A 25,971-nucleotide genomic window follows, 5' to 3' on the forward strand; every position below is an offset into this window, starting at 1 on the left:
TTCTGTGCTGTGAGCTGCAGCAGGTTTTACTCAAACCTCCAGCTCTGAGTCTGTTGTTTGTATTATTCCTTCCTGGTTACCAGGATTCTGGAACAACTTTTTACTGCTGTAATTTTGTACATCCGTAAGCCGACAATCAGCCTCCTCAGGACTGCATGTGGTCCAATCCAAAGCATCTCATCCAAAAGAAAAGAAAACAACATCACGAGCTGAGCTGCACATCCAGGTTTTCATTTTCACTCATGCTGTAATGCTGGCGTATGACCACCAGATGGCAGTAGAATTTGACCCTTCTTGGCCAAACGATGCTCTGTTCAGCATCCGTTTATGTCTGCTCTTTAATGTGAAGAACAGTGGAATAAACAAACGCTGAACTCGTCCATTTTTTGTTTTCAAAGTAGTGGATTCTTTTCATTCTTTTGTGAGCTGCTTTTTTTTTCTCTTTCAAATAATTTAGCGGTTTGTTCTATTCTGCAGTAAAAATATGTATGAAACATTCTTTCTACAGTTCAGATTAAGCGCTGGAGGGGACTCTGGGCAGAAGGGACCAGCTGTTTCAGCACAGGAGGCCCAGATGCAAGCCATCATGCAGCAGGCCAGGGTAACAGCTCACAGCTAAACATAATCACGAGCGACAGAGACACCTGTCAGTTTGTATTTATGACAGTGCATGCATTTGCTCTATAAGTGAGTGCGGACTTATATGTATATACACGTGTATATATACAGTCAAATGTGCAGCCTGAAGCCAACACTCTTATGTTGATCTGTTTGATTTTATTTTCCGTCTTTGTCCAGCTGGCGATGCGCGGTCCGACAGGTCCAATGGGTTTGACTGGCCGACCTGGCCCTCTGGTGTGTACTTTGCATCCACCAATCAGGAAACACCAAGAAAATCTAATGGAGTGTTGCCTGTGCCTTTTAATTGATTGAGTCCTTACATAATATCTCCTTATTTTATCCTTTCTCAGGGTCCACCCGGTGTACCAGGACTGAAGGGAGAGTCTGGAGAGGCGGGACCTCAGGTACTAAATGTCACACTTTATCCTCAATCATTTCGAGATGAGCTGTGATTGAGATTACTCTCTCCCTTCTTTTTTTGTAAGGAAAAAAAAAAAAAGAACAAAAACAAACCAGTATCTGTGATTGACAAATGTTTTGTTTCAGGGGCCGCGTGGACCGTTGGGATCAGCTGGACCCCCTGGAAAGTCTGGCAGACGGGTACACGTTTGAGCAAACTTTCCACAAACTCCAACAAGTTCATTTATATGCCTGCGTTCACATCTCTGAATTAAAAGTGGCTTATATTCCACGCTGCAGCTGTTCAACGATCCTCTGCTCCATCGTCAACCCAGCTAAATACCAATTGTTTATTGCAGGGCCGTTCTGGAGCAGATGGCGCCAGAGGAATGCCAGGACAGACTGGGCCGAAGGTATTTTCACTTCCACAATCGACGAACGTTGATTTAAGCGAATCACACTTCATAAAGAGCAGATTAAAAAGAAGAACTTTGGCGTTTGTACGAGATTTCCCATTTTCCATGTGTTTCACAGGGAGACAGAGGCTTTGACGGCCTAGCTGGACTTCCTGGCGAAAAGGGACACAGAGTAAGAGATTTTATGGGTTTATGAAAGTAATTTCAGCTTTGTTCAGACGTGAGGGGAGGGCAAAATGTAATAATGTCTGTTTTTATAGGGAGAACCAGGCCCCTCAGGACCTCCCGGTGCTCCTGGCGAAGATGGAGAGAGGGTATCTTGGAAGATATGATTTCACAGCTTCTGTCTCATTTTACTGGGCAACAAATCGTAGAGCTGTTGCGATTTCTGCATGCTGAGATCAATCAATAAGTACTTTCTACAGACACCTCTGGATTCGACATCCCTCCCTGCTCTCACTTTCTGCACCTCTTCTACCTCATTACTGACGGTTTACATCACCTGATCTCACCCGATTTCCAATATTTCCCAGCCTCAATGATTCCCATACCCTCACCTTATTCTCCATCATCGTTCCCATGTCTGCGCCGCAGCCTGACACTGACTTTATCTCTTTCGCAGGGGGATGATGGAGAGATCGGACCCAGGGGACTTCCTGGTGAACCAGTGAGTAATTGCGTGTTTTTTTTTCCCACCCCCCCTTTCATTCGTGCTCCTAGATGTTGTGCGATGTGTAGGCGGAGGTGGGGTTGGGTTAGCGCTCGAGGCCTGCTGTCATCGTGTAATTGCGTTAGAGGTGTGTGATGATATCATACATCAACCGCGGGGCCGGCTCGCCTCGCTCACGTCGTTAGACGCTGGGATTTTTTTTCCTGCCTCGCACCGCCGTGTTTATCAGGCTTCGCTCGTTCCTCACTGCTGTCTGGAGGTGAGAAAAGCTGGCAGTGCACATCAGGGTTGTTAAAGCCTCCCACTCCCACTCAGGAAGGATGTTCACTACAGAGAGTAGGGGGGAGAAGGGAAGGAGGGAGGCGGGAGAGCACAAGAAAGATGAAAAAAAAAAAATCTGCAGAAAGCTCTTGACATATTGTGTTATGATTCATTCTGGCCACCAGGGTGTGCAGATCTTTTCTGCCAGGACAATCAGTCTGGTTAGGTAACTGTGAGGCCTATGAGGCACAGCAGAGAGAGAAATAACAATAATATTCAGTCTGTATAATAATAATAATAATAATAATAATAATAATAATAATAATAATGGCAATAATAATTCCATTATTGTACGTCAAGAGCACCTTACATACGTTAACAAATCTGAAAATAACACCACCAAATATATTAAAGTGAAGAGAAAATCAAAGCAGCGTTAAAAAGAGAACCGGTTTGACAAATTCGACGCATTTTTAAAGACGAGGGTTCAGTTGACTGAAAGCTGTGAAGCCTGTGGTAGTCAGGCAGGCAGGTGGTAGGCACCGTGTAATAAATAGAGCAGGTGGAGCCCAGAGTTAAGTGATGGAGTGATGCTGCGCAGTAGATCAGAGAGATACGGAGCCTCATAGTTCTGGAGACGCTTGAAAGAAGAAAAAAAAAGGACCCTGAAAGCAGCGCTGCGATTTACAGGATGCCAATTAAGTTGTTAGAGGACTGAAGTAATATGTTCAGAGGAAGGAGTTTTTTTTTCTTTCTTTCTTTTTTACCTGTTAAAGTCGGTGCAGCAAACTAGAGAGGACAAAATGACAGCAGTCAGTTTGAAATGTAAGAATAGCATGCCCATGAATAGTAGCGTTGTTAGGAAAATTGAAGTATGTGCATTGACTGTTGTATTCTTTAAAGTAGTGTTAAAAAAAGAAAAAATCACCTAAAACTTTTAGCGTGGTTGAAGGGACATTTTCAAGAATTGTCAACACATAGAATTTGCCAGACTTATCAAAAACAAAAGAAACACACAACAGAAACCCTGTTTTGCCTCCCTGGAAACTAGAAAATTAGTAGAAAATGATTCAATCACCATAAACAGTCAGAAAGAGAAGAGAGTGGAGGAGTAGAATCAAGATTGCAGGTGGGTAGATCAGGCTGTCATCAGCGTAACATATAAATAAAAAATGGGACCAAGAATTAGCATAAACTTTGCTGCCAATTCTTTATTTAAAGATAGTTTTAAAACCATTTATGTGAAACTGATTGTGCTAAGTTTGGTTTCTCTAATATCTGGCTCTTGTTTGGCTTGGCTTCTCTACGGTGGCTTCTTGTAAACTTTTCTAGGACAAACTGTCTTATCTGTCAGTAGTGAAACGCTTCACCGGTATAAATAAAACTAAATTCTCGACGGCATCATGTTGGATTGAAACCGAAACAGTTTCCTTAAAAGAACAAGCTAACCTTAAATAGTGTTATGTATTTACTCAGTTTTGTATGAATTTTTCTAATTCTCTAACTCTTTAAGTTGCTAACACCAAGCTAGCATTTAGCAACATTAGTTTAATATAATATATAAAATGTATTGTGTTTGTGACCTACATACGTCTCCCTATACAATAAATAAACAATTAAATACATAAATTAAAATAAACTGAACTGCACCTAAGAATTTATTATTTTCTTATTTAGCGGGAAACTCAAATTTTGATTTACAGAAGCCATCAGTGAGACAAGGCTGGAGACGCAAAATCAGGCTTGTGTTTATAGAGAGAGGCGTGTCACTGGCATTTAACAGAAATGTCTTTTCGCCTTTCCTAAAAATATGTCCAAGAATTGAAATATTATCCAGAAGTGGGCTGCAGACACAGCCCTGATGAAAACTACACACAACTGGGCAAAACTGGACAAAACACTAAGCACTAATTGTCTGAAAGTGAAACCATCTGAACGGGCCAGAGTGAGCTGTCACTTGTAGCTTTTGTCTTATGGCTAATAAACAGACCGGATCGAACAAACCGTAATTATTTAGACGTCAGCCATCTTGGAACGGGAATATTACAGCTGTTTCGAGAGGACAAGAAAATAGAAAAGACTGAAGCTGGTTAAATAAGTAGGATTTAACCACCTGAGTCGAAAGCAGGTGGTTAAGCAGGCGCAACATTCACAAGGGCATTTTGTGAACGGCGGGTTATTTTTAGACGCATCATTTTGAAACTGGTTTTAATTATTCATCAGACCTCTCGCAGGTGTAATATCACCCTCAATCTCATTTCTCCCCTCCTCCCCTCTAGGGACCTCGTGGTTTGCTGGGACCAAAGGGACCTCAGGGACCTCCTGGACCACCTGTACGTATCACCTCTCCTTCTATTATCTTTTCATATCCTCTGTGTCAGAGCAGATTTGGTATTTACACAACAGAATACATTTCTACCATCTCCTGGGCAGCTACAAAGAGAGCAGACAACACCCACGGGAACCCACCAAGCTCAATATATCTCACAGACTGCACAATAAGCAGCACGCTATTGAGTTTAACTTTAATATTTTTTGAAATATTTGTATAGCGGAGACAAGCCTTGACTGTAATATTTATACATTTAATTTTGCATGAACATTGGGCATTGGATTTTTTTCTTCTTGTCTTTATTTTTTTTTAAACACTGCGCAGAATAGAGACATTTTTCCGAATTTGCCTTCAGCAGTTTAAAAAAATTAAATGGCGTTAAATGGGTTTTCATTTCAGTGGGTTACAGATTTTCTTCTTTCACGCCTGATTTTCTCTCCCTCATTTGCGTGACAGGGAGTTGCTGGAATGGATGGCCACCCTGGACCCAAAGGAAATATAGTAAGTAAAGATTGAACTGATTAAATTCCTAAATCAGATTAAAAAGATACCTCTATCTGAGTTTTAAGAGGCACCAGCTTAATCACTCCGAGTATATTTAGGCCTCAAAAAAGGAGCCCTTTCGCACACATCTACGAGTACAAACACACACTAGCAGCATCAGAGAATACACTCTTGGCTAGTTGTACATTTCCAGCTCAATTTCTGCCAGCTCCCGGCACCCGTAATGAGAGAATATTTTACCGGAGCGGCCTGCTTGGTCTTTTGGGAGTCTTCCAACAAGGTAGAGATGGAAGATCAACAACTGGCCCAGACTCCTGGACGGAGGCAGCATAATTGATTGCTGGTTACCCTGCAGGGGGGGGAGGGGGGATGGTGTTTTGTGTTTGTGGTTCAGCAGTTTGGGTCATTAGGAAAGTAGGTCTGAGGATGTGCCCCGCATATACCTGCACATTTGTCCTTTTGCATCAAATGCGACTAAATTTCTGAAATCCAGCAACAATATGTACATGAATAGTATGTTTGAGTTAGAATTGGGTAATGCATCACCATTCAGTTGAAGCTGATTTAATTTAGACCTATTTTGTGCAACACTTTTACCCTGTTTTCCTCTTGGAAAAATAGCCTCATCGGTGTGTAAGGAGCTCTCTAAATGTTTATTCCAGGGACCTCAGGGAGAGCCAGGCCCCCCCGGACAGCAAGGCAACCCCGGTGCTCAGGTAGGTAATTTGCATTAGATTTCTGTCTCGGCTATCAGAGAAAAGGTTCCGAACAGTTTCTTATCCTCTCCGCAGGGACTCCCAGGGCCGCAAGGAGCAATTGGACCTCCAGGAGAGAAGGTAGCATTTCAGGCCTGCTGAATATGGAATTCCTGCTGGAGAAGAAGAAAAAAAAAAAACTGCTAGCAAGATAAAATGTTAATACATGCAGACCCAGAATCTGTAAAATTATTGGAATTTGCCTCATTCATTTGCATGAGCAAGAAAGCCAAGCTGCTTTCTTATTCAGGCCCAGATGCTTATCACACAATTATGCAAACACATCCCTGTCCTCGGCACGGAGTCCTGCCCCATATACAGCAGAGACCCATTCAAATCCTGATACGATTTAAGCCAATTACAGCCATATCACATTTGCCTGCTGACATCGTAGATTATTGAACACAGAGAGTTTAAAAATTAATTACATGGGTGGTATGTTTCCCTCTTTTCTTTTTTTTTTCTAAAAGAAAGCTTTGAACAAAACGAGACAAAGACTAAAAACTCAGCCTTTTCTTTCAGTGTGTTAGCTCAACCAAGCAGTCATCAGCTCAGGATGTTAATCCTACATAGTCTTGAGTTTTACAATAACACATAAACCGACAAAAAATGATAACTTGGGATATTTTAACTTAGCTGTTAGAATCTGCTAAAAAAAAAAAAAAAAAACACGTGACGTATCCTTTTTAGTCTAAGCTACCTTGTTTTCCTATCATTCGCATTTATATATCTAGAATTGGCGATGTCAGCCTTATGGTCAGGTTAAATAGACTGATTATGTACATTTTGTTTTAAAGTTGCAGCTTCCCACAGCAAGTGAGGAACTGCTGGGTTTTATGGCATCGTACACATAAATCACCGTTTGGTACTTAAGTTTTGAAGTCATGGTTTGGCATTATTTGGTACAAACACATTAAGAAAAGTGAAGCAAAGTGAATGTCTCCTCCCCCCAACACAGCCTTAAACCAAATAAAATTGAAGCATGAATTACACCAAATTAGCATATCCAGTTGCTTCTACTTCCTCTTGCTAATGTAAGACTGGTAAAATATTCTGGCTGTAGTGCTAACAAGTAGGAATTTTTTCTAAACTCGGCTTTCAGCTACGTCGCTGCTACAAAGACTCTTTTGGGGTTTATTGTGGTCTAAATGTCAGCAAGCGTCTGTTTTTAATGGTACAGTAACCTGACTTAGCACTTTAGCATTTCCATCGTTTGACTTAGGGTGGTGCCATTTCAAATGAGTAGTTAAGCTCCACATAGAGCAAGTTACTTACATTATTTCTGTTAATGAAGACAACCAAAATATTCATTAAGTGCGTCTTACATTCTGCAGTCAGCAGACATTAATGATAGTTTGAGGCCCTCAAATTTTTGACCTTTTCACATTTTTTTTTTTTCAATGTGCTGCCTTTTACAAAAGTTGCTTGAGGGAAAATAGATGTTCTCCATGTGTAAAAGTTTGAAAAAGCGACATAAGTGCAGGTCACAAGTGAATTGAACCAGAAAGGTGCATTTTGAAAATTATCAAATGTGTGTCTTTACACCAATTATTGACCTTTATGTCCCACCATGTATTTGTTTTTACTTTAGAGATAACGCCCAGTTGTGCAGTTATTGTCTTTCCTTCATCTTCATTTTAAAAAACGCCTGAGTGTCTCATTTTATGTAACCGGCATCAAATTCAATTGACTTCAACTTCTGAAGTCTGCCTTTGTAAGGACTTCATATTGCATTGCTGCAGACTTTTATGAGCTTTTAAAACATACTGACTAAGTGTGTGATGTTTGTCAAGGGTCCAACTGGAAAGCCCGGATTGCCGGGAATGCCGGGAGCTGACGGCCCTCCGGTAAGTTTGTATCAAGATCTCCAAATTATATCAAACTAGAACTGCAGCAAAGCTGACGAATGATGGATGGATTGATGTGAAACACTGTGAAACAAACTTCTGTAATTTCATATCGCTTTGCCACATTAGCGCTTCTAACATATACAGTGTAAACCACCTTGATGGTTATTAGTGTGAAGCATATGGATGATAGAACATCTTCATTTGGCTCTGTAACAGAAGATCATCACACCCACACAGAGTAGTTTATATGCAAACACCCTCCTTCACATCCCAGGCAGCAGTGACACCTGCACTAATGACAGATGTTTCTCAGAAATCACCAGGTGGCTCCTACCGTAGGAGAGAGGGGGGCCAAGACAGGCTTTTTGAGGTTTAAGTAACTTCAGGGGCAGGAAAAATAAATAAATAAATAAATAAAATTTGAATTAGAAAGTGAGTGTCTGTTGAAAGATGAGACAAAATGGTGAAGAGCTCACATAATGCGATACGTCGCTTCACAGTCCTTCAAAGGTTCATGTTTCGGATTTGAAATAGCTCACACATCCATCCACTCAGACATTTTTCTTTTAATTCATTTGTTGTCTATAACTTCAATTACAACATCCACAGCCGTAGAGCTTCCACTCTGCCCCTAATTTCTTTCCTCTTTTGTATCCATTTCGGTCTCTGTGCTAAAAACGCATCAGTGGCTTTGCGAAGCTCCTTTGTCTCACGAGAATCCAATCAATTTTCCTCCAGATGTCTTTTTACTGGACCTCCTCGTGCGTGTTCTGTGTGGCGTCGCCGCAAACTCGTCGTTGTGTGTTAGTTCACACGGGCCGGAGCGTACGCGCGTTCGCATTGTGAGGTCTCAAAGCGACTTTGGTCTCGGCTTTTAGAGCCCAGTAATAGCTGTGAGTGCATCTGCAACACTGCGCATTAAGGATGGAAAATGAATTCCCAAATGAGACTGGACCCTTGAAAGGTCCACTTTCCCAGTTTCTCAGTCAGATTTGCCCTTCAGCAGTTTTACAGCCCAGTCTTTCAGTTATAGGCATGTTGCACTGTTTATGGTGGTAATTATGCTGAAATGCTATGCTATAATATTCCTCTCAATAATTCACAGGGTCACCCTGGCAAAGAGGGCCCGACTGGGGAGAAAGGACACATGGTGAGTTGTTTTTTTCTTCTTCTTCTCCTTCTTCTCCTCTTCCGTCTTAATTTATTGAGAGATTTCTAATTTGATTTTTTTTTTTGATATTTTTCCCCACATCCAAGAAGATACAGTTAGCAGCTTTTGCTACTGATTATCACTCTCCAGTTTACAGTAAAATAGCTTATATAGTTTTAGGTGGTTACAGTGTCTATTTAACAACCTTCGAAATATTTTTATAGTTTCTCTGCAATGAAAAGTTATTAACTAATTATATTAAAAGGAGAGATGCCACACTGTGTGCATGAAAAAGAGAAAGCAGTGTTTGTAAACATTGTTTTGCTATTGACACAAGTAAATACAGTCGTTCCTGTTTATATTTATTACTGAATTACTGAAAATATGCAACTTAACTTTCAAGAATGATGCCAACATTTAAATAGATCTTAAAGTGCATAAGAAGGGCAGTTTTGCTGTGTTTCATTTAGCCTTTCTTGCTCCTTTAATAAAACTTTAATGAGCAGCTGGCTCACTTAAAAAAAATAAAAAGTTTTTCTTTTAAAACAGCTTCTTGAACTTTTCGTGGGTCACCTGAACACGCCACTGATGCTGATAATGGATAGCTGTCTGGCTGTTTCCCTCAGTAACAGCTTCAGAGCAGAGTGATGCCGTCATCGTAACTTGTTAGCGCTGCTGCTAGCTAGACAAGTTAAGAACTTTGATTATGAACCAAAATCAAACCCAAATAACTAAATCACATTACCTGGAAATAATCACACATCCTTGCAATACATTTTGTGGGAATTATAAAAAAAAACTATAAAAGAAACCAGAGGGCTCCTTGACAGATGATTTGTTCACCAAATAGACTGGCAGGTCATCAGTTCCGCTAGTTAAGCTAAAAATTGGCCACTTCCTGTCACTGGTTGATGCATCATACTAGTCCATGTTTGATCATTTTTTGTTAGCATGATGCTAGTTCTTATCAAATGTCGGTCTTTTTAGGGCCCTGCCGGACCTCAAGGCCCCATTGGTTATCCAGGACCTCGAGGTGTAAAGGTAAGTTCATCGCTATAAATGTCGCTAAAAATGTACATTTTGGGAGTAGTACAATATAGAGCTAATGGCTGTTAAAGGACAAATAATATGTGTTAGGATATTGTTTAGTATTAGCATTTTATTATTATTTTGTGCAATTAATGATGGTACAGATCATGAACTGCTTGTCATGAAAGCACAGACGGCAGTGCACAGCTTTCACTGAGAAAACTCAACAAGCTTGGCTTGTGCTCAAGAGTTCCTGTCTTAGTTGGCTGAAATCTAGGACGATGGTCAAGGATTTTATTTTATTTTATTTTATGTTTGCTCTGGAAACTTTCTATTCTCTGCGGGGAAGATTTTTAGAAGAACGGTGAGTCAGCTACTTCAGAAGCTCTTGCCAGCCTTATTTTAGAAAAACTGTCATCACATTGTGGGTGAATATTTTCACCTGCCAGAGCGAATGTGCCACCGTTTTTTTCCTCCCTCTTGTCCCGTTTGCTGCCTGATTGTCGTGTAACGTCCGTCTGATCTCTCTTGTGTCACAGGGAGCTGATGGCGTCCGAGGCCTCAAGGGAACCAAGGGTGAAAAGGTAAGTGGAGGCAGGCGGGAGGGCGACCGAAAATAAATCAGTTATTCAAGTCAAATTTGACATTACCAGAGAGATGATGGTGATTGTGATTAAACTGATGATTGGGGTTGATGGCCTTTGCTTGCTAATGATAATCGCAGAACACATAATTTTGGTGCTACAAAAAAAAGGGGGGCCATCAAGTGTTTCTATGGCAACAATGGCTCTCGTCTCATTGCTGCTCTGTCAGACTTGACGTCTGTGTTTGTGTGTGGGCCTAATCTGGAGGGAGTAGAGGATATTTGACTAATAAAAAATATTTTTTTCTCATTACAGTCTTGTCTGTTGCGTCTCTAACAGTGAATTTTTATTTTTCTCATGTTAGGGGGAGGACGGCTTCCCTGGCTTCAAGGGAGACATGGGAATAAAGGGCGACAGGGTAAGGTTCAGGTTTGACTTGGAAACGTCTTCACACCCGTCTCACCTGGCTCACATTACATTATCGTGTTTTATTTGTATTTTAGTGTCTGAATGAAATAAATCATTGAATAATTCTGAAGTGGAAGGAAAAGGATACATAATTTTTAACATTTGAATCTGTATTCAGCTCTGTTTGTCTCGCTGTCCCCTAAATAAAATAATCTGAGAAGTAGCCAGCGGGGTAAATGGCAACTCTGGAGGAGCTGAATGTACCTAGAGCTCGGGTGGGAGAATCTGTTGACAGGACGATTCCACTTCCTGTCGATGGGATCACAGCTGTAATTCATGCTAGTCTTTAGCCCAGTTGAAAGGTAGTGTTTTACTCAGAGATGTACAGATTTCAATGCGACTTCTTAGGCCACAATAGACACCCGACTCCATCTACCCAGATAAGGAAAAGTAGAAAAGAACTGACAAGAAAGTGTAACGTGTATTTTCACCAGGACAGAGATGCTGATTTTTTGTTTTTGCCCTTGCAGTTCCTGAGAGATTAATTATCCAAATAGGAAAACAGCAGGTCTCCTGGCTCTTGTATTTCTACAACAACAAGCACCAATGTTGTTTTTTTTTCGTACTTCTTCAGCTCGTGATTCAACCCCATCATTTTCTTTGAAAGCTGTGTTTGGTGTTAGTGGGACTGTCAACGTAAAAATCTAACCGGAGAGTATTAGGTGACCCTAGTGGGCAAGTGCAGATGACAAACATTTATATCACACAGGCTTTGTAGTCAGGTGAACAGCAGATTGGACTATTTGGCCCTTAGTGTTGCTCTACACAAGCAGGGCTTTCTATCGTGGAAAGAAGCCCATACACAGTTCTGCTTTCAGTTTGGCATCATGTAGAACATATGAAACATGCACAAGAAGGTCCTCTGGTCTGACTAGGCCAAAACTAGAAACCTACATTCAGAAGCCTGCATGTTAAATGCTTTGTGTGACAGTGCTTCTGTACGGCAGACGTGGTTCGATTGGGGACAAAAATGGCAACATTTTCAGTTCTCTTTCTCACTGCACTGTCAAAAGATCCAGCCTCTTTGAAAAGCCCGTTTACTCCTTTGCCTGTGGTGGCAAAGCAGTAAAGAAGGAAACGACATGAAGGAAACGACATGAAAACCTCAGAAGAAGACACTGAGCACAGCTTCCTTCTTTGCAAAATGTACACAAAGACAGAGTGGTAGGTTTTAGCGGACAAAGGATTTCTCCTTTGTCTTTGGTAAAAAAAAAAAGAAAACATCAGCCATTTCTCCTGCGAGTGGTAGACTCTCACATTTGTTTAGGTTGTATTTACCCAGAATGCCCTGCACTATAGTCCACTTCCTGTTTTCGGAGAGGTCTCCAATCCGCTTGGCACTCACTTTTGCATTTTGGCATTCAAACCACGCCAACCGAGACCAGGAATTTTAGACAGACCAGAGTTTGCTTCCTTTGGTCTGCATAAGGGTTCGTTTAAGCATTCACACCTCTCCAAAGGAATCAGACTTTCTACGCAAGCAAACTAGATTTTAATTAAAATGGACAAAACTGGGTTGATGGGAATGGACCCTATGTGTTGCTGAAGGCTGGTAAGCTTGTCAGCCTTAAAGGAAAAGTTTTATGGGTGTAAGTACTAAAATATCTTGGATGAAAATGAACATGTTACATGTGGCAAAATTCATATATTAGAGTGGACAAATTAATATACAGACAACTGAGAATCTGTGGGAAAACCTTAATTGTAAAAACATTATCTGTCCAACCTGATTGAGCTTGAGCAGGTTGAAATGAGCACCAATGCCACACATGTGGTAAAGACATATATCACAGTGGCGGAGGGGCGTGGATATTTTTGCAGGCCAATGTAAATTTGTCACTCAAAGCAAATGTAACTTTTCAAATAGCTTGAAGTTTAGCATCGTCCATGTTAACCTACAGTGACCCCTTCTGCGGCAACCTCCCTCCCCAGTTGCCTAAAGCCTTTCTGACTGCTGCGGAAGAGAACGTAATGAGAAAACATGAGGTGTTGTTCATGTTGACAGCTCTAATCGTGTAGCAGTTTTCAATTCCTCCTCCGCCTCTTCCAAGTCGGTCCTAAACCCACCGCCCGCCCGCCCCGATGTAGGAGAAAAAGAAGTTTGACACACTCACTCCGGAGCAGCTCCTCTGAAGTGCATTAGGGATTTATGCTGTCAAGCCGCAGGAAAATATGATTTCCACAGTGAGAAACATAACTCACTGCAGCCCCGTACTTGAAACATTAAATCCCCCCTATCCCTGAACCGGGCTGTCTCCAGCTGAAAAAGGAGGGAGAAATCAATGGCACTTTAAACACCACTCCAAGCCCACGAGAGACACGGGCCTTCCGCCATGTTTTCCTCTGGAGACGACCCAGATGAAAGCAAAGATTTGAGGAGCCCCCCTCTGCTCTGGCGTTGCCCACATGGGCCAGGCTGCAAATGACTCGGTTTGAAGCAGGCCTGTGAAAGGGGGGGCGCGTGTGTGTTTGCATGCGCGCGAGAGCGCTCAATTTAAAGTGTTTTGTTTGATGAGCCTGCGAGCGTAAGTCAAGTACAGTTTGCCTGATGCCGTTTCATGTGTGCTTGAGGGGTGCGCGTGCATCTGCTTGCTTTGCAACTCTGCACGGACCTTTAACTAGATACCTTTCACACACCAATGGGCCTCGGCAAGCAGCGCCGGGCTGTCAGTGCCAGTTTGTACTCTGTCATTTAGTGTGTGTGTCCTTTTAAAATGGGAGCGCACTTACAGCGAGAGGCAGTAATAGGATTGCTAACCACTTTTCAATGGGAACAGTATCTAACTGGATCCTTTAAGCAAGTGTTCAGTCCTGTTAAAAGGGCCAACCTGAACTACTCAAAGGACAACAACTGGCTCAAAAGTATAATAGGTGTTCATCTCATCATACTCAGGATTTTCTTTTGTGTGTGTGTGTGTGTGTGTGTGTGCGTGTGTGTGTGTGACAAAATGTTCTCTATTTGGCTTTCATCCTCATTCTTTTTTAGGAAAACACACATATACTAGTGAGTAAAATGATTAAAATTAGCAACACATAGCAATACGACAACATTAATGTCCATTAATGTTATTCCCATTAATAGACAGAAGGTGGCAGTAATGCTGTGCCTGGGAAAAGTATTCACACCCTGTGAACTTTTTCTATATCACAAACTTTAGTGATTGAATCAAGATTTGCATTTTAAATACCGACACAAAGTAGTAAATACCTGCAATCAAGATCCGAACTGATGTGTGCAGTAGGTAGTTTGGTTACCGATAGAGCAACTTCAGTTACTTACAATCCGTCTAGTTTGTGCTAGCTCTGCACCATGTAGTGAAAGAAACATTCACGCTTTGTGGTTCCTCCTGTGCTGTCCAGGGAGAACTTGGACCGGCGGGACCCAGAGGAGAGGACGGCCCAGAAGGGCCAAAGGGTCGCTCAGGGCTCCCTGGAGATCCTGGTCCGCTCGGCCCCTCTGGTGAGAAGGTGAGACGCTTTTTTTTTTCTTTCTTTTTTCCAATTTATATTTCTTCACTATGAGTCATACTTATTCCTCACTGCCTGCCTAAAAGAAAGTAAAAAGTGATTCATCTTTATTTTCTTATCCTCAGTCATGTTTGCTCTAAGATTAAGGCGCAGCCAGGCTTTAAGAGGAAACCATTTTTTTTTCCCAATTATCTGATCTGAACAGGGATCAGTTTGCCCGCTGCTGCTGCTCTTCAACCAGCATTAAAGGCTTCAGTTAAACACTGAGTAGGCTGCTGTGTATATTTCACACAGCCAATGGCAAAAAAAATCATTTTTTTAACAGAACTGAGGAGTTGATTTATTGTCTTCTGACGCTCGCTGGAAAAAGATTCTTAATTATCTCAATGTTTAACAATCCCTTGAACACATGTATTTGATTTTTATGCCTTAGACACTGATTCACACAGTATTGAAGCTGCTTCTTTTATGTTTTTTTTCTTTTTTCTTTTCAGAATCTGATTTGACCAAATTATTGAGCTGTGGTCAATATTTCAGTTTCCTTATTAAGTCTGCGTTAAATAATGCCGGTGCCGTTTCCGTGTATAATTAGAATCGACGCTTCAGCTGTAAACAGCGCGGGTATTTATTGAGCTGTGGCGCTTGTGCATGTTTAATTTTTGTGTTCATTAACATTAAAAATAATGGGAGGTTTGCTCAGTCTTGTTTTTGTTATGAGATAAGATGTTTTTGCACTGAACTCAGTGGAGAACAACAGCAAAAAAGTCTAGATATTTATTGGGACGTAATAGAATAAAATAATGATGCGGTCACTTGGTGAAGGCTGCGTTTTCAGTTGCACTGCATCACCAGTTTTTATTGCCCTTCACCCGTGGCAGTCACAGAGAAGCGCCACAACAATATAGCTCAACAAAGGAAAAATGGGTTCAGCAGCAAATCATGTTTTCTTTTTTTATTTGTATCTGTTTGCTGCAGTTTATATACTCGGGATGGAAATAAATGTTACCAACTGTTATGATTCCATCAATCAGACGTTTTTATTCTGCAGTGTCTGACACTAGAAATGGTCAAACCGTAATGTAGCTGTGGTGTTATGCTGCCTGTAGAACCTGCAAAAATAAAACATTAAGCTGGAGACAACAGATTTACATGCAATTCGCCTGGTGGAGCGTGTAACTACTTGAGTTTTATTTTTACATTTTGCATCTAACATGAGAAGAATAATATAGAAACAAATGACAAAAGTTTTCATTTGTATTGCATTTTTTTAGATACAAAAAAAAGAATATAACTTAGCTTGGTAACACTTTGTTTGAAGGGGGGTGAATAAAACTGTCATGACACTGTCATAAACATGACATAACACCTGTCATGAACATGAATAAGCCTTCATGAATATTTATGACTGTTGTCATAAAGCGTCATTCGGTAAATTATGACACTTTTAATACAAAGTTGACATTATTCAAAATGTCTTTGTTATGACAACGTGACATTAACCAAGAAATCATTACTGTTTAAACTTTACCTTTAATAACATAAAGTTACCTAATTTTTAAAGTGCAATCAGTAATACTTTTATAACAAATTTATATCAGTAATGATTTCTTGGTTAATGTCAAGTTGTCATAACAAAGACATTTTGAATAATGTCAACTTTGTATTAAAAGTGTCATAATTTACCGAATTACGCTTTATGACAACAGTCATAAATATTCATGAAGGCTTATTGATGTTCATGACATGTTATGTCATGTTTATGACAGTGTCATGACAGTCTTATTCACCCCCCTTCAAATAAAGTGTTACCCTGAGCTTTAATTGATCTGAGTTATACAAAATTAAGCATTTTTCAACATCAAGACCTACGGCAAAAGAAAATAAAAACATTAAACCTTTGATGGGCTTTACAAAAGTATAGTAAATTATATAGTCCCTACATTGGACAGCTGTAATATAGTTCAAAGTCTGACTCAATACGTACTGCAGGAGTCTGCAATAGACTTATAGACACTCTTGCTAAAGATATTTTTTACAAGAAGCAGTTTGCTAAACTGCTAGGCTAAAGCTAGCACATTAGCAAACCAGGAATAGATTCCCTTTTTCACTGTGAATGTCTTTGAGAAGAATAATAAAAAAAAGTTTGAAGGAAATATGCCAGTTTGTTTGATCAGCAAAATAATAGGTGTCTGCCATAATACAGATTTTCATGCCTTGCACATTAAAAAGGTAGAAATATATGTAGAGCTTCACCAACAGTACACCACCAACACGTATCGGGTGTTTAGTCCAACCTCTCTGCTGCTGAAATCTGACAACTGATTATCTTTGTTTATGTTGAATGTTAAATTTCGTCATCATATTGCAACTTTGAGTTTAGCAAAGGTTCTCTTTTAGGCAAATCACAAGCGTTTTATCGAAATGTGTTTTTGTCAACAGGGTAAACTCGGAGTTCCCGGATTGCCAGGCTACCCAGGAAGACAAGGACCAAAGGCAAGTGCTCAGCATATTGCTAACCAAAAGCATTACTCAGTGATAGTCTCTGGCAAGTTAAGGTTTAAGATAATAATTTTACCAACATGTTTGATCAAACTGAAAGAGGTAATGGTGAAGATTAAGCTAGGAGGTCCAGTATCCTCAAGGACTTGGCGATCACCTGTCCAGAAAGCTGGTTAACAAATAAAAAAGGATAATGCCAATACAAATGTTTTCATTGGTTAGTAAGAAGGGCATAATTAATGTTTTACATAATATTGTTTTTTAATGTAAATTTTTCAAAACCTTTTACTTTGGTTGCTATCTTTTGAGAGATCTTTGTCGAATTCCCTTTCTTGGTTGAATAAAAGTTGTTCAAAATCTAAAGTTACCATGAATAAAATTGAACTTAACTGGAGCTCTGAGACATTACACACTTTGCCTGTCTGTATTGTCATAATGCTGCTTTTCTATTTCCATGTCTTTGAATGCTTTCGAAGCTGTTTTTTTTTTCTACCATCAGCTACTTCAAGCGTTAAGCTTGTTGTAGCAAAGCCTGAGTCGGAAAAGTGGACGTGCTTGAAGCTTCCTGATCAAAGAGATGGAGATGTGAATAAGCAATCCCTGTCAGCCCTCTGCTGCTTATGCGATAACAATAAAACATCGCAGCGCCCTCTCCCACTAGCTACAACGGGCTGGGAGTATTCCAGGGAGTGAAATAAATAAGGAAGAAGTGCATATCTTTTCTCTCTCAGGTGACTAATTGCTCTCTTTTCTGCCACACAGGGATCTCAGGGCTTCCAAGGCTTCCCGGGCGCCAACGGAGAGAAAGGCTCCCGGGTACGTCGCACAGAGCATTTCTTATTTACATTAGCCCGACTGAGTGTTGGAACACGGACCCGGATCGAGATTGATCAACCCCAGCGGAGGCTGCGTGGCTCCGAAACAGATTTGACCAAGCAGAGGAAGAAAGCACCTTTTACACAACTCATTTCAAACCAGCAAAAACATTGTTTATCACCCGACGGCACTTTGAGCAATGTTTCACGCACTCTGCGTGTGTTAGCGACGGGCCATTAGCTCGCCTGGAAGAGTAACAGTTTGTCACCGCGACTGGCTGGAGCGGGGCACATAAAGCTTCTCATCTTTGCAGGACAGTCGGGGAAAGTTTATGGGACTGAGCTGAAAAGGAAGAAAAAAAAAAAAAGAAAAGCTTAAAGGCTTAATACCACTCAAAAGATGCGCTTGTTTTCTCATTAAAGTTAAACGAACCCGTTTTAATTTGGGCCCTGTGATATGACTGTTAAATTGTAAAAAAAAAAAAAAAAAAAAGTTATTTTCTATAGCGCTAACGGCTCAAATGTTGGTGATTAGAAGAATTAATGATGACATAAAAGCGCACACAGGCCTGGACGAGACGTAAAAGCTGTTCTCAGAGCAGAGCGACGGCCTGATTCTGTTGAGCTCCGTCTGCAGATATGATCCTCTCCTGGCCTTTAGATTAATTCATGTTGAGCATGCAGCCCAATCTCCCTTTAATGATGCGAGTTGCCACTCCTTTGATCACTGCGTGTTCTTAACATCCACAGGGCACAGGAGGAAAGCCAGGCCCACGCGGACAGAGAGGACCAACGGTTAGTCTTACTCAGCACACTTCAGCTTATCTACAGATGGCAAACTTGGCACCTCGGTAAAAGCAGGAGGAGGGGGAGTGGGGGCCCTCGACATGGCTATTCTTGAGGGGGAGCCAAGTCGAAACATTAATTAATCTCAGCGTTTCCAGGTCATCTGTATCTCTGGCGGAGCCCTCTCTGTGATTCTGATCATGTCTTTGTTTCCGTCAGGGGCCGCGAGGAGAGAGAGGGCCGAGGGGACCGACGGGGAAAGCTGGACCAAAAGTCTGTGAAATATTTCGCTCTCATCTTATGGGTTCTTTTGGCGAGTGTGTGTGTGTGTGTGTGTCGTTTTTTTTTTTTTTCTCACAGCTGACCCCTATGCTTTGTTTCCTCAGGGTAACTCAGGAAATGACGGCCCACCAGGACCTCCTGGAGAGAGGGTATGTAGCATTATTCTCTTATCAAAAGTCGGGTTGTTTGAAAGGAATCTGCTATTCTGAGAGAGATCAATGATTTCTGACTGGCAGTTATGTATTTTTCTTTTTCTTTCTTTTTTTTCAGGGTTTGCCAGGGCCTCAGGGACCAACAGGTTTTCCAGGACCAAAGGGTCCTCCTGTGAGTCAGATGATCTTTAGAAAGCCATGTTTTTTTGTTGTTTTTTTTTTTAAGTACGTTTACTTTGAATTTGTGGATTTGTGTGAATTTGTCAGGGACCCCCAGGGAAAGATGGACTGCCTGGACATCCTGGACAGAGAGGAGAGACTGTAAGTAAAGCCGTTTGATCGCTGAGCTCGTTTGTAGTCACCAGACTGTTCGGTGATGGACTGAGTTTTGGTTTCTTCTGTCACATCCAGGGATTCCAAGGCAAGACGGGCCCTCCTGGTCCTCCAGGTGTGGTTGGACCTCAGGTACGCTCCTTGCTTTATTTTTCTTCTCCATTCACCCAGAAAGCAGTGTCCGTGCCAAAAACGTACCAGTCACGTGTTTAGATGTTGCACTCTTGTTAGTGTACTTTCTGAAACGCGCTCGCATCAAAGCAACGGGAACAGCTAGGAACGCTTTCAGCCGGTCCGGCAACAGCTGATTTATTGTTGCGAGAGCCGTACCTCGGGTGCTGTTTTTCTTTCTATATTAGCTTTGGGCTCTTCATCCATTATGCATGACTCCTTAGCAGACTTACCCTCCAAGCAGTTCTGCTAATGCCAGCTGAGAACATCGACGATAATGGAGGAACACCGATGCTTTAAGGAGGAGTTGCCCTCCTACTCAGTAAATGCTCAATTTCTCCTTTAGGATTTAAGAAGCGAAAGCGTCTTTCCGTCATCATTCCTCACCGAGTACACACATTAGGCCTAACATAATGACTTTGCACCTACACCGGTCTGCAGCTATGAAGCCCCATTACTACAAACAGCAATGCCCTGTATCCTGTGTTCGTTTTATTGGAACCACCGCTGGCTTATTTAGCAATCTGAGCTTCAGTAGCTTCTCTGTTACAATCGGATTAGACAAGCCATTTTATTATTTTTCCTGCAGGGACCAACAGGTGAGACTGGACCAATGGGAGATCGAGGTCATCCGGGACCCCCAGGTCCACCTGGTGAGCATGGTCTGCCCGGAGCTGCAGGGAAAGAAGGAGCTAAGGTGAAACTTTGGTCTCTGGACCACTAGTCGCACTTCCCGCATCTGTTGACTATTTGATTCAGGACGTTATTAATTCAAACTAACCACAGGGTGACCCCGGTCCTGCGGGCCCAACTGGTAAAGACGGCCCTCCCGGACAAAGAGGCTTCCCCGGAGAGAGAGGTCTGCCAGGCCCTGTGGTAAGTCGTCTCTCTCTGCTCAGCATTCACATATACCTTCCAACAAAATCAATATTTCTCGCTCCGTGTCTATTTCATAATAGTCTGAGGCTATAAGCTATTAAACTGCTGTAGCAATGTGTTAAAGTCAAGTAGCTCTGAGTGGGCTCCAAAACGGGAACAGGTTGTTTATTTAACTTTAGGTTGTTCTTTCCCCCCTCTTCCCCATTCTATGAGAACGTTTATTACACTTTCTCACTGCAAAGAAATCATTCGTAATATCAATTCAGTCCCCATCGTCGTGACATGCTGAATTATGCGGTACACACACCGCCTCTCTCTGCGACGACGAAGCAGATTTGCTGCTGTATTGGTAAAGAACTATTTTCTCCATCTGCTGAACGGCTGCTTCGGGGACTGCAGGAGGTTTTCTACCTCATGCTGTGCCAGTTTAAAGATAGGGAGTTTATGAGGCAGGATTCTTTCCCGACAGATGCGTGTGTGTGTGTGTTCTTCTCAAGCCTTTGTTTAATTTTGCTCTGCAGGGGGCTCATGGTCTGAAAGGGAATGAGGGTCCTCAAGGCCCACCTGGACCTGCTGTGAGTATATTTCACTGCATCTACATGCTAACCTTTCATTAGCTCAGATGTATCTCTGAGGAGAGCCTTCATGCTAAAGTTGGTATCCTGAAATTTTCAATTTATAGAATATATAATGATATATGTCAAATATGTTACTTACATATGAGTGATGATAGTTTTGATCCTGCTTTATTATTTTGGTGACTAACTTCGGTGTGTTTTGTTTGCCAAAGGGTTCTCCTGGCGAGCGGGGTCCGGCCGGCCCAGCTGGACCTACAGGCCCGCCTGGACGTTCTGGCCCGCAGGGACCACCAGGCCCTGCTGGAGAGAAAGGTGGACCGGTAAGGGGCTCGTGTTACAGAAATAGCCGCGGTGTGCTAGATGTACTGCTGTGCCTTTCTGACTGTGCCTTTATGAAATAACTCCAGGGAGAAAAAGGTCCTCAGGGCCCAGCCGGAAGAGACGGTATTCAGGGACCTGTGGGTCTACCAGGACCTGGAGGGCCACCGGGGCCACCCGGAGAGGACGGAGACAAGGTCAATTGCTTTATATGGCTCGATTTCCGTTCTGTCTGAAAGGAAAAAATTGCAACAAAAAGCTTAAACCACTAAATCTGATGTTTGGTTTTAATAAATTTAAATAAAATTAGAAGTCAGGACCATTCTAGAAGCTTAATATTTGCCACCTTTATGCATTTCAGTCCTTTTTGTTTGATGTGTGTTTGTTGATGGATAACCTCTTAACACACTTATCTATGTCCAAGCTTCAATCATTAAAGCTCTGGAAAAAAGTTAGAGATCACTGCCAAATGATCAGTTTTCTGATTTTACTCCTTACAGGTACATGTTTGAGTAAAATAAACATTGTCCTTTTACTCTATGAACTACTGACAACATGTCTCTGAAATTCCAAGCAAAAATTGTGTATTCATTTGCAGAAAATGATAAATAATGCAAATAAATCAATAGTAATGTTTTGACTCAGAAAGAGTTCAGAAATCAATATTTGGTGGAATAACCAGGAGGTTTTCAGTGCAGTGGTCTCTTCATTTTTTTTCCAGTGCAGGTGGAGAGGTTAGAGGTAGACCTCCATGTACATTACTGTACCAACTTCATAGACTGGATCAGTGAATGAGAGCTTGAAAACATCGACTCCTACAAAAGTTGTTCTTTTCATCACTATGAGGGGTTTTCTTCTTGGCCAAAAAACTTTCCTGAAGACTTTGGTTCTGTCCTGGTAAACAGTTAGAAATTTCACCCGAGCTTTAAAGTGTCCTTTTATAGTCATTTTTGGTCCAGTGTGTTGACACTAGTTTGAGTCTTGCTTGTTTCTGAGTGGTTCATGAACAAAGAACAGTTTGAGCCAGATGGTTGAAAAGATTACTCAGACACACTCATTCAAAAGCTGAAGATTCACGTAACTTACATTGCCAACAATGTAAACATGTACTGTGCTATAAACACAAATATATGTAGCCCAGACACCAAAGCTGGGATATAAATCATATTTCTTTTCATCCCTTTCCCTCTGATCCAAACCCTCCAAGGGAAATTTGTTTTACAGAGTTTGCATTGATTTGCAGATCTTTAATCGTCTAGCCAGCCTTGTTGCTGCGGCGCACAAACAAAGCGGCGATAGGCGCTGAATTTAGAGGCAGTGACACAACGTGTCACGGTGACTCTTTAGCATTCAGAGGTGAGAGCAACTCCTTATGCGGGAAGATGAGCAGCAGCAGAAAGTCAAAGGATAATCTCTCATCCTGCCGGTGAGCTCCTCGGTTCTTGCGGGGCCCTTCGGCGGTCCCTGCAGAGAGTGGACGGACAGAGACAACGCCGGGAGCATTTGCTGTGTGGGATTTACGAGATATTACTAGCTAACATTTTACACGCGTTCAGACACTTTAATGCCATGGAGATTTGACTGATTTAAGAGCTTTTTCATGAGACAAAAAAAAACTGCATTGTCTGGCTAACCCCATAATTGCCTTCAGCACCGATAGCTATTAGGAATACACGTCCAAACACCCACAGCGTAGAAAAGGTTTTGAAAGGGTGCAAAGGTACAAACGGCTTTATTTTGTATCTTTCAGTGGGTTTTCTAATGGAAGCAATTATCTTGTTTTTCTTTGCTCGATAGTTTGCGAGTGACTCAATATAAGCCCCCCTTTGCCCCCTCCTTTAGGTGTAAATTATCAGAAAAAAGAGGGCTGCATAAAATTTCTGTTGGTTTTGTCAGTTTCCCATATCTGGTTTTCTGTTATGGGAAATGTCCGATCAGGTGATGCATAAGCATAATGTGGATGATGTATCCTTAGCTGAGGATTGTGTTTCACTTTGATGGTTCTGTTTCACAGGGAGAGATTGGAGAACCAGGACAGAAAGGGAGCAAAGGTGACAAAGGAGAACATGTAAGTTTTTTTTAGTTTTTTTTATCAACCATTTTACGTCTTCAGATTTTGATGAGTATTTAGTATTCTAGTGAATACACGCACTTCATGTTAAGAAAAATAACACAAGACTTCTATTGATGTGCTCCTCTTCAGGGTCCTCCAGGTCCTACGGGCCCTCAAGGCCCTGTCGGAGCACCAGGTCCTGCTGTAAGTGCCTGCTTTGTGTATCTTTACTTCTTGGTTTAGCAACTCTACGACATGGCTCACTTCATAACCTCTTGTTTTTTGCAGGGTGCAGATGGAGAGCCAGGACCCAGAGGTCAGCAGGGTATGTTCGGCCAGAAGGGAGATGAAGGGTCGAGAGGTTTCCCAGGACCTCCAGGCCCAGTTGGGCTGCAGGTGTGCACCGCAATATCATCTCAAGTATTCTGAACAATCAAATAAATCAAGAACAGACAACATTTCAACCTTCTTCTAATTCTCCAGGGCTTGCCTGGTCCACCTGGTGAGAAAGGTGAAACGGGAGACGTCGGTCAAATGGTGAGATGGGCACTGAGACTGTGATAGCATGGAAAGAAGCATCCAGCCCAAACTCATTCACAAATCAAAATGGCTTTTATTGTCTACTACAGGGTCCACCCGGTCCTCCCGGTCCCAGGGGTCCTTCAGGTGCCCCTGGAGCCGACGGTCCTCAGGGACCCCCTGGTGGTGTTGGAAACCCTGGTGCTGTTGGAGAAAAGGTAAAACTTCTCACCTGGTTTTATTCACTAATATCTCGAAACAATTTCCGGATATGAAATGAATGACGCACAACTGAAAGTAAAAAGAAATCCACATATTAACTGTAATTGCTATCTTTAAAGCTAAAATGGGCTAGCTAAGCAAGATGTTACGCTGCCTCGCTACGTGGTTAGGAAGATTGTTAAAATCTATAAAAGAAGAAACAATAAGCCCAGATTTAAGAACGTAATGGCTGCTTCTAGAACTATTGGTGTGTAAATTGCAGCTCTAGCAAATAGATTACATGGTAGCAGCTAATAGTAATTCACTATTTATTAGTAGAGGCAACATTTTATGTAAGAAATTGAGAGAAGTTGCATAAAACCACTCAATAAAGGAGGCGTTTATAGTTTAATGTCAAAAATATATGAAGGTGATATTTTTAAGTTGTTTTTACCAGCATTTATTAGGAATTAGCACAGCTAGCCTAGCTTACTCTAACAGCTAGCTTCCCAGGCTTTTTTTTTAACATATTGACTACGTGGCAGAAAAAAAAGCTGTAGCAGCTTTTTTTTCACTCTAACAGTCCAACATAACTTAAACCATAAAACATGTAACAAACAAGAATACTAACATAAAACTATGCTACCCTTAAAAAACGCCTCTAAGCTCACAGCTCACCTTTTGCAGACACTGCGCCTGGGTAACTTATGGGAGGATGTTCCTGTTTTATAGATCAGATTCTGAGTTCGGTCGAGTTACTTTTTTTGCTTTCTCTGCTAAATGCTGACTCTGTACGCCTATTTAAAGAGTTCACAATGAGGTTGAAGTTTTAAAATAGTTTCTGGGATGCTGCCTCAACAAATGGAGGGGAGTTTTATTGCAAATGCAAATTGTATGATGGCTTTGTGTGTCTGCACGTTCCTGCTGCTGACCGTTCCGCCCACTTGAAGGGTACAACACTGTAGTTTTTTTTACTCTGTTTTATCCACCTTACAGTGATTGATACAGCACTGTTATAAGACTTAAATGCGGATTCACATTTAGTTCTTTGAACCCTATGGATGTAAACTGTCTGAAGAGATAGGTTGAGATGGATCTGGAGGGGTGTGACTATGATTGGTGGAATTGTTTCTAATGGTTTTATTTGCCAGTAGAATAAAAAAGTCAGAGTGGGAGCAATCTGAAAGCATTAACGTTGAAACATTTGCATTTACTTTAAAACCGCATCTGCCAATTTTCGCTACCAAATCCAGTGAAGGAGAATTCTACGTATGCAGGCCAATACTTCATTAAAAGCCACTCTCAGATAGACTTCTTATTTGTTGCTGCTATTTCATTACAAGGAGGCCCATTTTGGCAGCTGCGTGGCTGCTGAGCTCATCGTTCTGCGTCCGTAGTGATGATGTGATTTGTTTTATCTCCTTCAGTCAATAGAATCACCTTTTGCTGCTTCATAATTCCCGTCTGAATAGCTTCTCCTCCTTCTGCACGAACCCACACACTGCTCTTCTTGGCTAATCGCCCTTCAGCTGAAATGGCATTTTATTGGCCGGCGCACAAAGTTGGCAGGCAACAAAAAGTCAGGCCATTTTTCCCCCCCTTTTTTTTCCTCCTGTAAACACAATCCCTCGTGTATCTGTGATGAGCAGCTGTCTTGATTTTCTTTTTTTCCCCCTCTTGTCAGCAGATTTAGCCAAAAACACCACTGGTGGATGCAAGCAGGGTTGCATTTATAAAGAAAAAACAAAAACAGCATGTTTTGCTAAAACTTTAAGGTTCAAATCATGCTTAGTTTGGATTTTTTGACAACAGCATGAGAGGTTTTGAAAGACAGCTCGACGCTTATTTTACAAAATCCTTGCCTACGCCCCCCCCAAA

General features: G+C 41.6%; 1 protein-coding gene across 2 annotated transcripts in view; it reads left to right on the plus strand.

The window, feature by feature from the left end:
• col5a1 (procollagen, type V, alpha 1) overlaps positions 1-25,971 on the plus strand; it is a 97,260-nt gene that overhangs the window by 54,965 nt on the left and 16,324 nt on the right. For both annotated transcript variants that reach the window (XM_088010839.1, XM_088010838.1), the window contains exons 13-48: positions 509-601; positions 799-855; positions 972-1,025; positions 1,168-1,221; positions 1,380-1,433; positions 1,555-1,608; positions 1,697-1,750; positions 2,059-2,103; positions 4,647-4,700; positions 5,156-5,200; positions 5,866-5,919; positions 5,995-6,039; positions 7,752-7,805; positions 8,914-8,958; positions 9,946-9,999; positions 10,527-10,571; positions 10,936-10,989; positions 14,400-14,507; positions 16,947-17,000; positions 17,769-17,822; positions 18,572-18,616; positions 18,827-18,880; positions 18,994-19,038; positions 19,160-19,213; positions 19,309-19,362; positions 19,453-19,506; positions 20,135-20,242; positions 20,332-20,421; positions 20,946-20,999; positions 21,215-21,322; positions 21,410-21,517; positions 23,335-23,388; positions 23,524-23,577; positions 23,662-23,769; positions 23,857-23,910; positions 24,003-24,110. In XM_088010839.1, the coding sequence (XP_087866965.1) occupies positions 509-601; positions 799-855; positions 972-1,025; positions 1,168-1,221; positions 1,380-1,433; positions 1,555-1,608; positions 1,697-1,750; positions 2,059-2,103; positions 4,647-4,700; positions 5,156-5,200; positions 5,866-5,919; positions 5,995-6,039; positions 7,752-7,805; positions 8,914-8,958; positions 9,946-9,999; positions 10,527-10,571; positions 10,936-10,989; positions 14,400-14,507; positions 16,947-17,000; positions 17,769-17,822; positions 18,572-18,616; positions 18,827-18,880; positions 18,994-19,038; positions 19,160-19,213; positions 19,309-19,362; positions 19,453-19,506; positions 20,135-20,242; positions 20,332-20,421; positions 20,946-20,999; positions 21,215-21,322; positions 21,410-21,517; positions 23,335-23,388; positions 23,524-23,577; positions 23,662-23,769; positions 23,857-23,910; positions 24,003-24,110 (2,283 nt within the window). The remainder of the gene's footprint in view (positions 1-508; positions 602-798; positions 856-971; positions 1,026-1,167; positions 1,222-1,379; positions 1,434-1,554; positions 1,609-1,696; positions 1,751-2,058; positions 2,104-4,646; positions 4,701-5,155; positions 5,201-5,865; positions 5,920-5,994; positions 6,040-7,751; positions 7,806-8,913; positions 8,959-9,945; positions 10,000-10,526; positions 10,572-10,935; positions 10,990-14,399; positions 14,508-16,946; positions 17,001-17,768; positions 17,823-18,571; positions 18,617-18,826; positions 18,881-18,993; positions 19,039-19,159; positions 19,214-19,308; positions 19,363-19,452; positions 19,507-20,134; positions 20,243-20,331; positions 20,422-20,945; positions 21,000-21,214; positions 21,323-21,409; positions 21,518-23,334; positions 23,389-23,523; positions 23,578-23,661; positions 23,770-23,856; positions 23,911-24,002; positions 24,111-25,971) is intronic.

The sequence above is a fragment of the Poecilia mexicana genome, unplaced genomic scaffold, assembly GCF_051168715.1.
Source record: "Poecilia mexicana isolate PSO_F unplaced genomic scaffold, ASM5116871v1 scaffold_12, whole genome shotgun sequence".
Lineage (NCBI taxonomy): Eukaryota > Metazoa > Chordata > Actinopteri > Cyprinodontiformes > Poeciliidae > Poecilia > Poecilia mexicana.